Source organism: Callospermophilus lateralis, chromosome 11 (genome assembly GCF_048772815.1).
Source record: "Callospermophilus lateralis isolate mCalLat2 chromosome 11, mCalLat2.hap1, whole genome shotgun sequence".
Taxonomy (NCBI): Eukaryota; Metazoa; Chordata; class Mammalia; order Rodentia; family Sciuridae; genus Callospermophilus; species Callospermophilus lateralis.
In genome coordinates this window covers 24,709,733-24,725,952 of record NC_135315.1, presented here as the reverse complement: position 1 = coordinate 24,725,952, position 16,220 = coordinate 24,709,733, and the positions used below count along the sequence as shown (strand labels likewise).

The 16,220-nt window shown below is 46.3% G+C and overlaps 1 protein-coding gene across 5 annotated transcripts in view; it reads right to left on the bottom strand.

The window, feature by feature from the left end:
* Window positions 1-2,193: 2,193 nt before the first annotated feature.
* Window positions 2,194-16,220, bottom strand: part of Igf2bp1 (insulin like growth factor 2 mRNA binding protein 1) — a 39,086-nt gene continuing 25,059 nt past the window's right edge. The window contains exons 4-15 of one of the 5 annotated variants that reach the window (XM_077110519.1): window positions 15,978-16,029; window positions 13,647-13,710; window positions 11,064-11,345; window positions 10,108-10,242; window positions 9,002-9,124; window positions 8,355-8,490; window positions 6,694-6,816; window positions 6,192-6,311; window positions 5,092-5,166; window positions 4,219-4,350; window positions 3,721-3,796; window positions 2,194-2,324 (exon numbers count right to left, since the gene is read on the bottom strand). In XM_077110519.1, the coding sequence (XP_076966634.1) occupies window positions 2,194-2,324; window positions 3,721-3,796; window positions 4,219-4,350; window positions 5,092-5,166; window positions 6,192-6,311; window positions 6,694-6,816; window positions 8,355-8,490; window positions 9,002-9,124; window positions 10,108-10,242; window positions 11,064-11,345; window positions 13,647-13,710; window positions 15,978-16,029 (1,449 nt within the window). Of the gene's footprint in view, window positions 2,325-3,698; window positions 3,797-4,218; window positions 4,351-5,091; window positions 5,167-6,191; window positions 6,312-6,693; window positions 6,817-8,354; window positions 8,491-9,001; window positions 9,125-10,107; window positions 10,243-11,063; window positions 11,346-13,646; window positions 13,711-15,977; window positions 16,030-16,220 lie in introns of all 5 variants that reach the window. The other 4 variants (XM_077110521.1, XM_077110520.1, XM_077110522.1 and 1 more) reach the window with 4 other exon arrangements.

The window sequence follows — 16,220 nt, the reverse complement described above, 5'->3', positions numbered from 1 at the left end:
AGGCTTGCAGGTAGGTGGACACTGCTGTTTTGCCCCAAGGGACCCAGGGCTCTGCGAGGCCTTTGAATCCTGTCAAGCAGGATATTTCAGAAGGGGATCCCAAGTCAGAGATCAGAGCTGGGCAAGGCTCTGGACTGTGCTCCTTGGGGCTGTCCAACCAGGGCCCTTCCCTCCATTCCCAGCCTCCTACCAAGGGTCCAGTCCCTGCCGCCTTTCCCACAGGGCCTGTTCTCCATAGGGAGTTGCTAAGGGTTACTGGCTCATGTTGTAAGAAATTATGAAACATAACTTTCTCATTTTTCTCTTTCATTAAAAAAATAAAATATTCAAGACTATCAGCTTCTCTTTTGCTTTGCTTTTCTTTTTTATATAAAATATCAGCAAGCCGCAAAGAAAAAAAAATCAAAAAAAATAATTAAAAAATGGGGTTCAGGGGAACAAAAAGGAAAATAATTGCTGAGGTAACTTCATACCTTGAGGTAGTTTACTTCGCACACGGCATTGCCTGACTCCACCCACGCGTCATGGTTGTCCTGTTGTCACTGTTGTTGCAATGTCGGAAGGAGGGAAACTCCGTGCATGGGATTCTCCACATGCAGAGAGACCTTCCTTCCTTCCCAGCACACTTGATAGTATTGTCCAGGGTAGCTAAAGTGCATCACCTGGCTAATCTGAACTGACAATCAATATAGTATTACGAGGAGAGGCCTAACCTCGTTCAACTGATGGCTGCTGTTCTCCACAAGGGCTAAACTTCCAACGGGATCTTTTTGAGCCTGGTAAATTAATAAATTATGCTTATTTATCCCTTTTGTAAATTATGCTGCTGGTATTCTGAATTTTGTTTTTAGGCACACCTTTCATCTTAATAATTCATGGAGTCAGAAGCCGTCAGTTAAATACTCCTTTAGAATAAAACAGAAGCAAATAATCTCCAATTTCCTGATTTTACCAGATGATGGACTTTAGCTTTTATCGGGAGCTCAAGGTTGGGTTCCAAGTCCCACCACCACCACTAAGGAAACAGTGCTGTGGTGGGCAGTATCCCACAACCCTTGCCTCTGGGAACCAGCCCTTATGGGAGCACATAGGCTGGGGTGAGGGCACCTTTGGGCCACTCAAGTCCTCCATGAAACTGAGACTTTATCAAGGGGAGTTCATGTCCCCTTCCCAGTGCTCATATCCAATCATTAAAATAGACTTTAAAAAAAATATATAAAAATCCGCCTGAGAGTGATGGGAATCAGGGACAGTGGTAAGGCCCTACCCTGCTGAGTGTTCAGTGCCACCCATGTGCACCTGGACATGATGGGGGACCCATAGGGTTTGGGGGATGTAAATGTGGGGGAGGCCCAACAGCCTGAGGGGGAATTTCAATTGTGCCAAATTTTTAAGATGGTGATCTGAAATAGACCAGTCACAAGAGAATTTTTCTCTTTTTTTTTCCTTTCATTGTGGTACCGGGGATGGAACTACACAGGCTAGGCAACTGCTCTACCATTGAGCTGCATCCCCAGCCCAAGGGTACTTCCTTTTAAACGTGGATTACTATATATTTAATCATCTCTTTCCCTGCCCCTACCCCTTCTTTAATTCTTTGCTGTTCCCTGTTGGTGGGTTAGGGAGGGTTTGGAATCAAGCTGCCGATGAAGATGTGTCTTCTCTACACAGTCAATACAGAGTAATGCATTAGTTCTCATGTTCCTGGTAGTAGTTAAAACAGTGTAACTACAGGAAGAGGTGGTGTCAGGGCATGAGGATGGAAGTCTATTTCAATCAATTAACCAAGAAGGGGAAAGAAAGAAAGATTTCTGGGTCAAGAAACAGACCATCCTTTGAGGTTTTTATAAACCTGCAGGAAACTTTATTTCTCTTCCCCACCGGAGACTGGACCATCCTCTTGGTGGGATTTGGAGAACTTCCTTAAACAATCCACGTTTAAAAGCACCCTGAGTTAGAATTTGAATGGTGACACCCCAAGGTGTGGTGGGCCTGGCTGGGCTGGTCAGTCAAGGGTTTGGGACGGAGAGATCAGGGTTCCTCACCAGAACATCCTTTTCAAGCAAGTGGGCAAACCTGATCTCCAGCCCAGCCCCGAGGTCCCTGATTCCCACTCATTCTCAGGCCTGCCGGGAGAGCGCACTCCCCAGTTCTGCCCGGCATCCTGAAGCAAACGGGACGGGAAGGCGCTGGTCACTTCCTCCGTGCTTGGGCTTGGTTGCTCTGTCCCTTCTGGTGCTGTTGCTTAACTTGGGCCAGGATGTCTCGGATCTTCCGCTGAGCCATCTGCAGCAAGAACAGGCAAGCCAGTGGGATGAGGACCAACAAGGGGAGGGGTTCCAGGACTTATTAGAATATGTAGAAGACTTGAGGATCTAGGTGACCTTAAGTTTCTCTGCCTCCCAGTGAGCCTCCTCTGGGCAAAACAGAAAGTAAGCGGGGACGGAGAGGGTGAGCACAGAAGGGAGCGGAGACACAGCGGAAATCTATTAATCGGAATTTAGAACTTGACAAAGTTCTAACACTTTGTCATGATATTGAACTTAGAAATGGAACAACTTGAGCTTCGACCCAGAAGTACATTCCTGGTGTCCAGTCATAAATTAGCAGACAGCATCACAAATCCAATAGTCATATAATGCCAGAGGGAGCGAACATAGTGCCCGGCTGTGGCTTAATAAAAAAAAAAAAAAAACAAGTCAAATAAATAAACTCCATTGTGGACTGGACTGGATTGAAATACCAAAGGATTTCCCCTACCTTTAGCGTATCCTACTTTATAGAATAATATCCTTTATAATAATAATATCCTTTATAGAATAAAGTTTTGCAAGAGAAATCTACTGCAAGATGGAATTCATGTCTACAAATGTATCAGAATGTTTCCTTTCCATAAATTGAGTGCTTGGTTTCTTGGTTAAAGAGAAAGTAGCTCTACATTGGGGAAAAAATGTGGAATTCACTAGTAACAAGTTCAGATTCCATCAGACTGGGCCTGATGTTTTAAGTATTTCATTTAATCCTCAAGCAGATCAACTGAAACTGCTGCAGTATTTAATACACCCTGGTGGTATACATCCTTAAATCTACCCTCATTTCCTTGTTGGTAAAATCAAACTGTTATAGGGATTAAATCAATTAATACACAAAAACCATGATACAATGCTGGGTGTGTTTCTTAAGTACCCACAAATTTTAGCTATTATTCCTGCGGTCCTTAACAATACTTCTCCCAGAATTATAACAGAGTAGGCTGCTAATCCAGGTAACAAAGCAGAGAGGCTATGTGGGGCCTGAACTCAGTTTTCAATGCTGCACCAACTATGCACAGAGGTAAGGGGGCAGTTTTGCCTTGGATTGTGACAACCTGCTGGAACGGTGTTCAGTGGTCTCAGAGTCCTTACTCTTAGGGCTAACACGCAGAGCATTTCAGATTTTTTGAACTACGCTGTCAGTCACCCTTTCCTTGCCTTGCTGAGGCCCCAGTAAAGTTTGAAGCTGAGATTGGATGTCAACCCAGACCAGGGAGGGCGGTGTGTGGAGATCAGGAACCAGGGTCTTGTGCATGCTAGGCAACTCCTCTACCTCTGAACTACAGCCCCAGCTCCCCACTGGCATGCTTTCTTGGATAGCATCCGTGAGCTCTTTGTTTTTCCTGGCCACCCCCAGGTGAATGAGTTGCAGAATCTGACAGCCGCTGAGGTGGAGTTGGCCGAGGTACTTGATCATTTTCATCAGGCGTCTGGTCCCTCGGCACTACCACCTCAGCGGCTGTCAGATTCTGCAACTCATTCACCTGGGGGTGGCCAGAAAAGAGCTCAGGATGCTATCAAGAAAGCATGAGTGGGGAGCTGGGGTGTAGTTCAGAGGTAGAGGAGTTGCCTAGCATGCACAAGACCCTGGGTTCCATCACCAGCACCACACACACACAAAAGCATGGTTGGGACTGGAGTAAGACTACCACCAGGGGCTCAAGCATTGAACTTGGGGAAATAGAACTGGAGCAAGAGATAAGAGCGCTCGCCTAGTGTGTGTGAGACCCTGGGTTCGATCCTCAGCACCACAGGAGTCAGGCATAGAACTTGTGGAAATAGAATCAAGCAGAAGGGCAAATGGGCGTCCTGCAACTGAGCAAAACAGGGGAACAGGAGGCCAGAGAGGCCCTGTTGGGTTTGGACTCCAAAGCCCAAAGCCTTCAACTTGGCCCTTAGGGCTCACCGTTTTGCCGCCTTTGCCAATGACACGGCCAGCGGCCGAGGCTGGCACCCGGATATGTGTCTCCAGCTTTACTTCTTCCTTAGGGCCAAAGAAGTTCTCTTCCTTGAGTTTTCCATATATTCTCCCCTGAGCCTGGGGAGAGGAGGTCATTGTAATCAGCAGGTCATATATCTGTGACTAAAGTGAAGAGTGGTAAACACCGAATTTAACCCCACACTCCAGTCTGTCCTTTTCCGCTCTTTGGCAGGTGGTGTGAAAGGCCCCATTCGGACACCAGTCAAGGTCCCCTCCGCCTAGCTTCAACACTGCAGATCCTGGAGCATTATTACGAATTGTGAGTAACTGAATAAATACGTCTAGGAAGACTGTAACTCACCAGCTCCAAAGCAGACCTATAAGACCTGGGAGGACTGCATTTATTTGGATGTGGCGAGACTAGCACACCAAGGCCTTTAATGGCAAATCATCAAGTCAAGCAGAGGGCAGCCCTGCCTGGGCCTAGAAAGCTGTCCCAGTTCTCCATCCTGATGTAGGTCAGGTTAAGCTAATCATCACCTCTGGCCTTCTGATCACAAGCTCAACAATCTACAGATATGGTAGACACTAGGGAATTGGCATCAAATGCCAAGACCTCAGATTTCATTCCTCTCTAATTCCTGTATGAACCTGCAGGAAGTGAAGGGGGAAGTAGAAGTTGACATGAAAAAGAAGTTCAATGCCACTTTGAAAGCAGCATCCTGCTGGAAAGAGTGAAAGATGTGACAAGAATGGGACAGCTATCAGAAGCTGCTCCAGGCTTTCTCCTGCACACATCAGGTTCCCAACCTAAATTCCCCCTGTAAATCAGTTTGGAAAAACAATATAAACCCAAACCTTGAATTGGGCCTCTGGGGGTCCAGTGATGATAACCATTCGAACTTTGGAGTCAGGTGTTTCCGGTGGAGCAATCTAAAAAACCAAACAGCAAAGAGAGACCTTCTAGAGGGAGACACCTACCATCTCTACATCCTCCGGATCCCTTCCCTACCACACTCGCTTCCACTGTCCATGCTGAGAACTGGGAAAGGGAAGAACCTGAAGCCTAAGTCACTGCCCAGGTGCACCCAGGTGCACCCAAACTGTGACAAGGACACAGGTGGTCAGTTACAAGGTCCTGCTTGGTGACATTTTCTCATTAAGTTTTCCTGGCCCTCCCCACTCGGCCTGTAGTGGAGTTTCACTGTAAACTGCTGAGGCAGAGACACAAGGTGAGATGACCAATGGCAGAAGGGCAGTGACTGCACCTCCACAGGGGAACAATCACAGCTTCTCCCCAAAGATTCAAAGACCACTCATCACTTGGAATATGGGTTTGTGAAATAGCACCTTTGCTTCATGAGGACACATTCTCCTTCTCTCCCCTCTACTCCATATCCAGGGAAGGTAAAAGACAAATAAAATTCATTTAGTGTTACTGTAGCAGAGTGAGCCGGGGGTTCTAACTGTATGGTTTCCTTGTGTACTGATGAGAAAAGGGAGGTCACTGTGCGGCTACAGGGTGGGCCTGGAACTGGAACCCAAAACACTCTGTGGCAGAACCCAGGCTCTTTCCACACTGAAGTCCTGCCTTCTATCCAGTCTGAAAACCCAGAAGCACTGAATTCAGGCCACAAAGGACACAGCAAATTGGGAGAGGTTGTGGCTCAGTGGAAGAGCGCTCCCCTGGCATGCGTGAGGCACAGAGTTCGATCCTCAGCACCACATAAAAATAAACAAACAAAATAAAGACATATACAACTACAAAAAAATTTTAAAAATCAAAATTAAAAATAAAGTTATTGTGTCCATCTACAACTAAAAAAAAGTAAAGAAGATTGCAGTGGGGGGAGGGGGGCTGGCGGCACAGATCCCTAACTAGAGATGCAGATTTCTCCACAGCATATGGGAATCTGGAACAAACATCCCAGGAACTGGAGGAACACAGAGCAAATCACCTTGATGGAGGCACTGGCAAATCTGGAAAGTTGCTTGATGTGCTGTCCCTTCTTGCCGATGATGGCACCCACCGCCTGGGCAGGAATGAACACCTGCACCATCTCCTGCTCTGGAGCCTGCTGTAGGACAAGGACTTCTTACCAAGGGCCTGAGGGGGGGACCCAGGGGGTTCCTCTATTCCCCTGCCTTGCAGCCTCAAGGAAGAGGAAGTACAGGTACCCAGCAGTACCTCTGTGCTGCTGATGCATGCATGAGCCTTTAGCTCATCCTAAGCACAGCAGGCCCAAAGGTGAGAGGCTGAGTAAAAGTGTTGAGCACCCGGGTAGCAAGTTCTGCTGGGCTCGGCAGTTAGCATTCTGGAGTCAGAGCCCAAGGCTGGGAGCAATGCAGAGGAGGGCTATCTAAGAGACCTCCCATCCTTCTCCTGAGCACAGGGAGTTGGGCCTCTTAAGGTAGACCACCCACAAGACTGGGGTCCCTGAGATAAGACCTTCCACTTACCATAAAGGAACTGTAGGGAGCAGCACCAGTAACACTGCTGGGAGGTGGCGGGACTGCACTGGACGAGGCTGGGAAAAGCCCGACGGCGGCTAAGTTAAGGCCAGGGATGAGGTGAGACTGCAGCTGGGGAAAGAAGGTAGGGAGCAGGTCAGCTGAGAGAGCCCAGTGGTCCCTTGCCTGTGGCCCTGGCTGGTAAAGGTCAAACAACTCCAGAGGAAGTGGGCCAAAACCTTGAGAACTACATGCTTTTGCATAAAAACCTGCCTGTCCTCGTGGTTTTCCTGTATTCTCACACTACACACCTGTGGAATTGTTAGTGAGGTCATGTCCTCACTGGACTAAGAGCCAGCACCTCCAACCCGAAGAGCCAAGCAGCCCTGGATGTCAGTGGCTCTTCCTCTATGGTGGGTTCACCCACTCTAGTGGAGACAGACCAGACTCATAATGCAGTAATCTAATGTTCAGCAGGGCAACAGAGCTCCCCCTGACTTCTAGAACTCATGGTTCTGTCATATACCACTTCCACCTACATTTTCTTTTTTCTCTGTACTGGGGATTTAACCCAGGGGCAATGAACCACAAAGCTACATTCTCCGCCTCTTTTTTAAATTTTGACAAGTAGAACATCCCTAAGTTGCTGAGGCTGCTCTTGAGCTTGTGATCCTCCTGACTCAGCATCCCAAGTCACTGGGATTATAGGTCACTGCACCTGCCTGCACTCTTTTAAAAATCAGATGAAAAACATCAAACCCTCTCTCCACTAAAGTGCACATAACCACAAAGTTTACAGGAGGTTCATTCATAGCCACCTAGCCCAAGACTGAATCTCAACTATAGGAATCTGTGATACTCAAGACTGGATTCTCCACGCCAATCTAGGAAACAGATGAAAAGTCCCTGTTAATTAAATGTGGTGAAGTTATTTCTGAGGCTGAAAATGTTGCTCAGTGGTAGAGTGCTTGCTTCAGGTTCTGCCCTTCCTTGCCTGGATTTCATTCCCAGCATGGCGGGGGTGGGGGGGTGGGGGGGAGAGCCATTTCTGATGAGTTCATGTCCAAAAAACAGAAAGTGATGCTCCAAGGCCTTACAGGATGCTGGGAGCCATCAGCCAAGTAGGTATGACAAATTCCTTGCCAGCTTACTCCCATGCTGTCTAGTGGAAGGACTTCTGAAAGGTGACCTTGCTCAAGGACCAGGGCAGGATCCGTGTTTAGGGTGTTCCCCCTTTAGAATAGGGCAGTTTAGCATAATAGGAGAGTAGGGTGTTTCCCCTTTAGAATAGGGCGGTTTAGTAATAGGAGATTAGGGTGTTCCTCTTTTGGAATAGGGCGTATCCTGCTGCTGAGTTCCTCTTGAGTGCTTAGGGTCAGACAGTATATTTGGGAGACAGAAGCCCATGCGGAGTGGATTTAGGCAGGAGAGGATTTGGGCAGAGAACGGAGTGGATTTGGGCAGAGAACGTGGATTCCCCCAGAACGTGTTTGTAGACGGCCGGTGTGAGTTCGGGAATAAAGAATTGCTGTTTGAATCTACAAGCTGTGTGGAGACTCGTGATTTGTGCCCAGCCAGAGACTGCGCCAACAGCACAGGGTGCATATGACTGTCACCTTCCTGTCCATGGCCAGGAAAGGGAACACAAAGGAGCAAGGCCTAATACTCACGCTCATGGCAGCCACGTCATTCTCATAAGCCTCCCGAACTTTCTTCATGATTTCCTGCTCAGCCCTGCAGCAGTTCTCAATGGCCCCCTTCACGGTGATGGTTCTCTCCGGGTTGTAGAGGGTGAGGTCCTGCAGCCTGGAGAAAAAACAGGGTGGTCTCAGGCTTTCACTAGCAGCCCAGGACCTGGCAGGGGATAAGACCCAGAGACCATCCAAGTCCCAGGTTCCCCACTTCTGTAATCGGTGTGACTTATGGCAAGTAATTCTCCAATTCCAGCCTTCGGGGCCCTGATTTTGTAACCAGGTCAGAGACAGAGGTACAGGGAGATGAGATTGCTCCACTGATACCCTTCTGCCAGAGGGGAGCCAATCCTGGGCAGGTTCCAGTCACCAGCCAACCCCAGCCAAGCCTAGAACCTGGCCCCAACCTGTTAAGTCTCCAACATGGCTGGAGGCAATGGTTTTTAAGAAGATAGCAGTTACACTGCCCACAGGCTAGTAACTGAAGGAATGAGGAGACTTGGTACTTGCATAAAGGTAATCCACCCATCCACCCCTTAACTGGTTCTTCCAGGGAGGCTGCCCACCACAAATTCTTATGGGGACAGCAGGCCTCCACATAAACAGGGAAGTGGGGGCTGCCTTACGAGGAGATGGTGATTTTCGTCTCTGTGTCCTGCTCCACCTTCTTCAGGTTCCGCCCTTCCTTGCCAATGAGACGTCCCACAAAGTTATTATGGGCCAGGATCTTTAGTGGGACTTCATCAGCCCTGGGGAAGAAGCAGAGGTCAAGAGTTCTTTTGGTGGTGGTCATCATGTCACTCCCAATATGGGGCTTCCAGGACAAGCCACAAGACAAAAGGTGTTGGAAGGTTATAAAAATCAGCAGGTCAGTGGTTGCTTAGGAATAGAGAATTGGAAGAGGAGGACAGAGCACAAAGGAAGTTGGGGGCAAAGGCTTTATGTTAACTGTGATGATGGTTTTAATTGGTATAATACATATAAATAATAAAACTCAAAATGTATGCTTTAAAAATAGATATCATTAAGTGCTAGGGTTGGCTCACCAGTAGAGCGCTTGCCTAGCACATGCGCGACAATGGGTTCCATCCTCAGCACCGCATAAAAATAGATGAATAAAATAAAGTTATTGTGTTCAAGTTCAACTAAAAAAAATTTTTTTTAAATTGATATTGTTAAGCCAGAAATAATGGTACCAGCCTACAATCCCACTTACTTAGGAGGCTGAGGAAGGAGAACTAATTGAGCTCAAAAATTCAAGTGCAGCCTGGGCAACTTAGTAAGAATTTATTGAGGTCCTAAGTAACTTAGAGAGAACATGTCTCAAAAATAAAATTTATAAAGCAGGGCTGGGGGCTGGCACGGTGGCACACACCTGTAATCCCAGCAACAAACGCAGGAGGCTGAAAGGCAGGAGGATCAAAGCCAGCCTCAGCAATTCAGCAAGGCGCTTACAACTCAGTGAGACCCTGTCTCTAAAATACAAAATAGGGCTGGGGATGTGGCTCAGTGGTGGAGTGGCCCTGAGCCCAACACCCAGTACCCCCCAAAAAAGTGTTGCTGGAAACTGAAGATTTGGACTCAGGGACAGAGCACTTATCTGACATATGAGGAGGCCTCCCTTGGGTTCTAATCACAGTACCACACACCAAAAAAAAAGTTATAGGGACAAGAAAGTGTGTGTGAGCAGTAAGTTAGCATTCTCTGAAGCCAAGAAAAGCTGGAGCCTTACGTTTTGGTGTCCTTTGCCTCCTTATGCATGATCTCCAAAATCATCTTACAGGCTGAGGAGCAGCCCTCGGGGGTCGAGTGGACGCTGATGGCCTTTTCCGCTGCACCTGCATTCTCCTTCCTATGCACATCAATCCTGACCACAAGGACAAAGCCAGTTAGTTTTCCCCAGTGACAGTGGTCCTTAGGCTCCCCCACCTCAATCCATCAAAAGCAAAGAACATGCTCTTCTTCCAACAAGGCCAGTCAGGTACAGAACTGAGAAGGGCCAGGGAAATGTGGTCAGGCTGTTATTCTGACTCTCTCAGCAGGTGCCAAGGGACAAGTATGTCATCTACAGCACTGATGCCAGGGTGGGGTTACCAGGACAGGCTAATAAAGCTGCATTTCTCCTTGAATTCTGTATGTCCCCCTTGAAGGAATGATAAGGTACATTGTACCAACAAAAAGTAAGGAAAAACGGGATTTATTATGAATAACGGAATAATGTGACCTTTTCTTTCCCACAGAGCACACTGATCAGCTATGAAAACTAGAGAAAGGTGGTAATTTATGGAAATGTGAGATGGGGGATAATTATAGCCCATATCGTATGGCTCTATCTTTAGCCAGGTTTGACCAGGCCTGTGGCCACCAAGTGGTCATGAAGGCATAAGCATCAAAGAGCGACTGACTCATTACACTGGCATTTGCTTGAGACTTTCTGTGAAACTATATAGAACCCTTCTTACTAAGAGTGCAGAACCCAGTCACTATCACCAGTGGTATACCCCAGATCCCTTGTCCCCTGCCATCTGCCCACGCTAACCCAGGAGGCAGGACTGGAAGCAAGTGACCCATAAGTATCCCAAGCAACTTTAAGAGGAAAATGTTAATGCCCCAGGGTGCTTCCAGGAGGCCTCCCGAGGAAAGAGGGAGTTCCCGCACCTAGCCTCTGTCCCCAGCAAACAGACTCACTTAGACTGTGTTTGTTTTGTGATGTTACGGATAGTGGCACCCTCCTTGCCGATGATGGCACCCACATATTGGGTGGGCACCAGGAGCCGAAGGGGGATGTCCACCTGCTGCTGCTTGGCTGGGGCCCCTGTTGCCACAGGGGAGCCCTGGCGGGGCTGACCACGGGAGCCAAAGCCTCCTCGGCGCCCATTCTCAGGACCCTGAGCTATCTGCTCATCAGGAATGTAGGAGACCTTCAGGGCATGATTCTCCAATTGGTGGCCGTTCAGCTTCATGATGGCTCTGGGAATAGAGGGGAAATCCACTGGTCACTCCAACCTATTGCCAATCACACCAGGAGCCCTCCTTATTCAATAGCATTCTACCCAGTTACAACATGGAACACAGCGAGGAAAGGAAGGTAACCACCTCCTACCACCCCCATCTACTGTTTAAGAAAGCCTTCCAGCTTACATGATAAAAGACATCAAAAGAATAAATATAGATATTTCGATGGGATGGCCTTCCATTTACACTATCAGAGAAGTGGCTTCCAGTACAAGAGAACATACAGTGTTACCAGGCTTAGGAGGAAAACCAAGTCATAGTTTAAAAAAGAACCACATGTGGGGCTGGGGATGTGGCTCAAGTGGTAGCGTGCTTGCCTGGCATGCGTGCGGCCCGGGTTCGATCCTCAGCACCACATACAAACAAAGATGTTGTGTCTACCAAAAACTAAAAAATAAATATTAAAAACAAATTCTCTCTCTCACTCTCTCTTTAAAAAAAAAAAGAACCACATGTGAAGTGACTTGACAAAGCTGATGGGACTCCTACCAGAGGATGAGGAAACCAAGTACTAACTACTACAAAATCTTGATATTATAGATGATGAAGCCAAGGCTTAAAAATGTGTTAATCCTGTCCTGGCTTATCCCAATAAGTGAAGATACTCAAATGAGTTAAGACACTACTGGTTTGTGCACTAGGTAATTTATAACCTAGTCCACACCCTACCTAGTCTAGACCTAAGTCTCATCAGCTGCAAAATGGAGGTTGTTGCCTGCCCTGTCTATCTTATAACTGTGACCCATTCAGAGTCACTTTGTACATAAAGGGCAAGCGATGGCCCAAATTCGTGTTTTTGTCTATGTATATCAAATTACCCTATGTATGTCTATGTATATCAAATTCCTTATAAAGACTAATTTCCCAGTGAATTTTTATAGCACCTCTTTTTAAAAAAAGACAATGGTTGATTCTCAACCTAAATGTTTATTTCTAGATTCCATCGATCTATGTCTATTCTCCTGCACATAACTCATTTGATTATTGCAGCTTTGAAGTAAGTTTTAAAATGTGTAAGTTCAACCTCAAGACTGTCATGGTTATTTTGGGTCTCTTGCTCAATTTAATATCAGCTTTTCAATTTCAGTCAAAATGATATGTCTTACAGGATGCATGCAAGAATCACATGTGAAAGCACATGATAAAATAAGAGGCTTTTTTTTTTTTACACCAAGTCTGCCACCTTCAGTAGTTAAGAAAATTTGGTGTAAAACCCATTAGTAGAAATCACATTTTGATGTCAATCTATAACAAAGATGCTTTCTTTTTTTTTTCTTTTTTAAAGAGAGAGTGAGAGAGGAGAGAGAGAGAGAGAGAGAGAGAGAGAGAGAGAGAGAGAGAGAGAATTTTTAATATTTATTTTTTAGTTCTCAGCGGACACAACATCTTTGTTTGTATGCGGTGCTGAGGCTCGAACCCGGGCCGCACGCGTGCCAGGAGAGCGCGCTACCGCTTGAGCCACATCCCCAGCCCCAAGATGCTTTCTTAAGTATATTAACAGAATATTTGTGATTTTCTGGTAAAAGGTAACCCAAGACACAGGTCCCACTGAGTTGCTATGTTGCTGAAGCTGACTTTGAACCCATGATTCTCTTGCTTCAGTCTCCCAAGTTGCTGGGATTATATAGAAGTGTGCCACCACACCCAGACGTGATACCAACATCCTGACACACAAAACCCCAGCTTGTTACCAGTTTAAAAAAAAAAAAAATGCGATCTGTAACAATGGTTGAGAAGTATAAATGCTTGAGAAGTATAACTGCTCAACCATGCTAAGGAGCTAGAAATTGTGGTTGTGATGGGACTGAAAAAATCCTACAAAAAAGCTTTAAGGAGGCAGCCTCCTGACTATCAGGACAATCAAATGTGAGGTAGGATATCACTGTCACAACCTTTGAGTCCAGCATTTCCCCTATTCACCACTTGGTGACGCCTTCAACAAAGAATCCCACATTTCCCTGGGAACCAGTAACCTAATCAGAGCCAAGGGCTTCTCCCAGACTGCCCACCTTTCCTGGAGGGCTTCAGGTTCCTTCCTTCTATGTATTTTTGCGATCAATCCTAAAGACTGCCTGAACCTTTGAGATCCCTGAGGAGGTCATCTGAAGTTGATCAAGTCAATATTGAGAAACACAACTAAGACCCTAGCCTGCCTGGGATTTCCCACATAGCTAGCTGAACACTTTACCCAGACCTGTTGAACTGTCTAGTCCGAGGGATCAGATAACCACTGCCCCACAAAGACACCCCACTTACTGCCTGGTCTGCTCCCGGTTGGAATAGGTTACGTTCACCACTGCTGTCTCACTCTCAGTGTTCACTGCAAAGACAACAGGACAGGGTTATCAAGGTGATATCTGCAATCCCTACAGATAAACCGCCCCCAGCCGAGTTTACCAGGTTTTGAGGTCAAGAAAACATCCAGCTAGCTACTGGAGGTTATGAAAGACTCCACTAAATGATCAAGTTTCTGCCTGAGGCCCCTTCCACCAGAAATACTGGAAAGTTCAAACTAACTTCCTTGCATTCCTCCTCTCCAAAAAGCAGGAATACAAACGGTATGGCCCCCACATCAGCAGCTATGCAGAATGGCAAACCCCCACCCGCAACGTACACTCACACCTGGATCTGGGAGACAGATTTACCCGTGGAAAGTTAAACTAGTTAAAAATCAACGCACAGAGTGAGATTAGCAATTCAAAGAAGTAAACATCCCAAGGTCTGTTAAGATATGGCTGGGGAACACCCAAATCCATTCTAGAATCCTACAAATCCCCAAGGACACACTCAAAGTGTATGAATATACAGCTACATGGATGAACAGGAGTGGATGTTGTGGAGTTTAGAAGAAAATCTGTCTGCATCTTTTCCAGGAGAAGATCTCCTGCCTGGAGTATTCTAACATCTTAGCAGTGAACTAGACACAGTGGGTCATCATAGCCTCAGAACACTGGCCATGAATCCCATCAAAGTCAATCTTTTGGCTTTCCTTTTCCCCCCATGCTTTTTTAACCTTCCGTCTTTTACACCAGTGCCTGTAAATTTGGTTCTTCTAAGGCCAGCTCATCCCTGTGTGTGGTACTGACTAGATAAATGAAGCCTCTGCCCTCTGGACCCTGATAAGGTCATAAAAGATCAGTGCAAATCCCTCTAAACCCCTCTGGCCTTCAGCAATGTTTTCCCAACTCAATGGTGAGGGACATTCTGACTTAACAGAAAGGAACCTCTGCATTCATGGAGTATACATTCCAGAGAGGCAAACAACAGTTATAAGCTAAGTGATTATAACCAGTTATAATCACTTTTAGCTTTCCCCTTTCCACAAAGAATACGGAAACCAATATTTAAATCTCAAAGTGACCAAAACCAGTATTTCTCTATCTAAACACCTCAAGATGCTGAGTACAGTGGCACAAGCCTGCAATCCCAGTGACTTGGCATTTAAAAATCTACTTGGAGGGCTGGAACTGTGGCTCAGTGGTAGTGTACTTGCCTTGCATGTGATGTGTGAGGCTCTGGGTTCGATTCTCAGCACCATGTATAAATAAATAAAATAAAGATCTTTCAACAACTAAGGGAAAAATATTTTTAAGGGGCTGGGATTGTGGCTCAGTGGTAGAGTGCTCGCCTAGCACCAGCGAGACCCAGGTTCGATCCTCAGCACCACATAAAAATAAAGGCATTGTGTTGTGTTCATCTACACCTAAAAAATAAATATTAAAAAAATATATTTTTTTAAAAAAATCTACTTGGAGCCAAGCACATGCTTGAACAGATATATGAGATGGGTTTGATCCCTGGTACCAGAAAAATAAAAATAAAGAAAAAATGACCAAAGACATGTAGCTATAAGAGCTTCTGAAGAGAAATGACCAATTAATTATTTCAGCCATAACCCAAAGATGGGGAAAACTACCAAAAAAAGGGGGTGTGGGGGTGAGGGGTAGGGAAGTACTGGGCATTGATCCCAGAGACACTTTACCACTGAGCCTCATCCCCAGCCCTTTTTATTTTTCATTTTGAGACAGGGTCTCACTAAGATGCTTAGAGCCTCACTAAACTGCAGAGAAAGCCCTAAAACTTGTGATCCTTCTGCTTCAGCCTCCCAACAAGAGGCTGGAATTACAGGCATGGGCCACCTGTGAAAGTTTAAAAAACTTTTAAAATAAAAAGGCTGCAAGCAGGCAAGGTGGTACCCTCTTGTAACCCGAGAAACTCAGAAGGCTAGGCAGGAGGATCACAAGTTTGAGACCAGCCTCAGAAACTTAGCAAGACCCAGTCTAAAAAAAAAAAAAAAAAAAAATGCTGGGTAGTAAAATGCCCTTGGGTTCAATCCCCAAAAACCCCAGCAGAAAATAGATTAGATAAATAGACAGAAGACAGAAGAAAAAACCTGGGTCCAGGAATAAGTGGTAGAGCTAAAAGGGGGCTTGGTTTCCTAGTCCCCATGCCAGCCAATCTCCCTCTACATCCCATTCTATCTGGATCTTCCTGGATCTTCCTGGTGTATTTATTTTATCTCGGAATAGCAATCAGAGCAGGTCCCCAACTCCTCAGACACCCACTTCTCACCCTGATCCATCTTACCTTGCTCACAGTTCTCTACTGTTCCATACTGAGCCAGCAGACTATCCAGTACCTAGGAAGACGGAGAAGGTGAGAAGACAGAGAGAAGGGTGAGAATCCAAGCCAGGATCCCACTCACCCCAAAAGGCCAGGGCACAGGCAGAGCCATAGACAAGGACTGGGTATTACTGCCTTGTAACAATAATGGTGGCAGAGAGTATCTTTGAAGGGATGTACTGAAGCTCTGCCTTGAAAGCTTTTTTG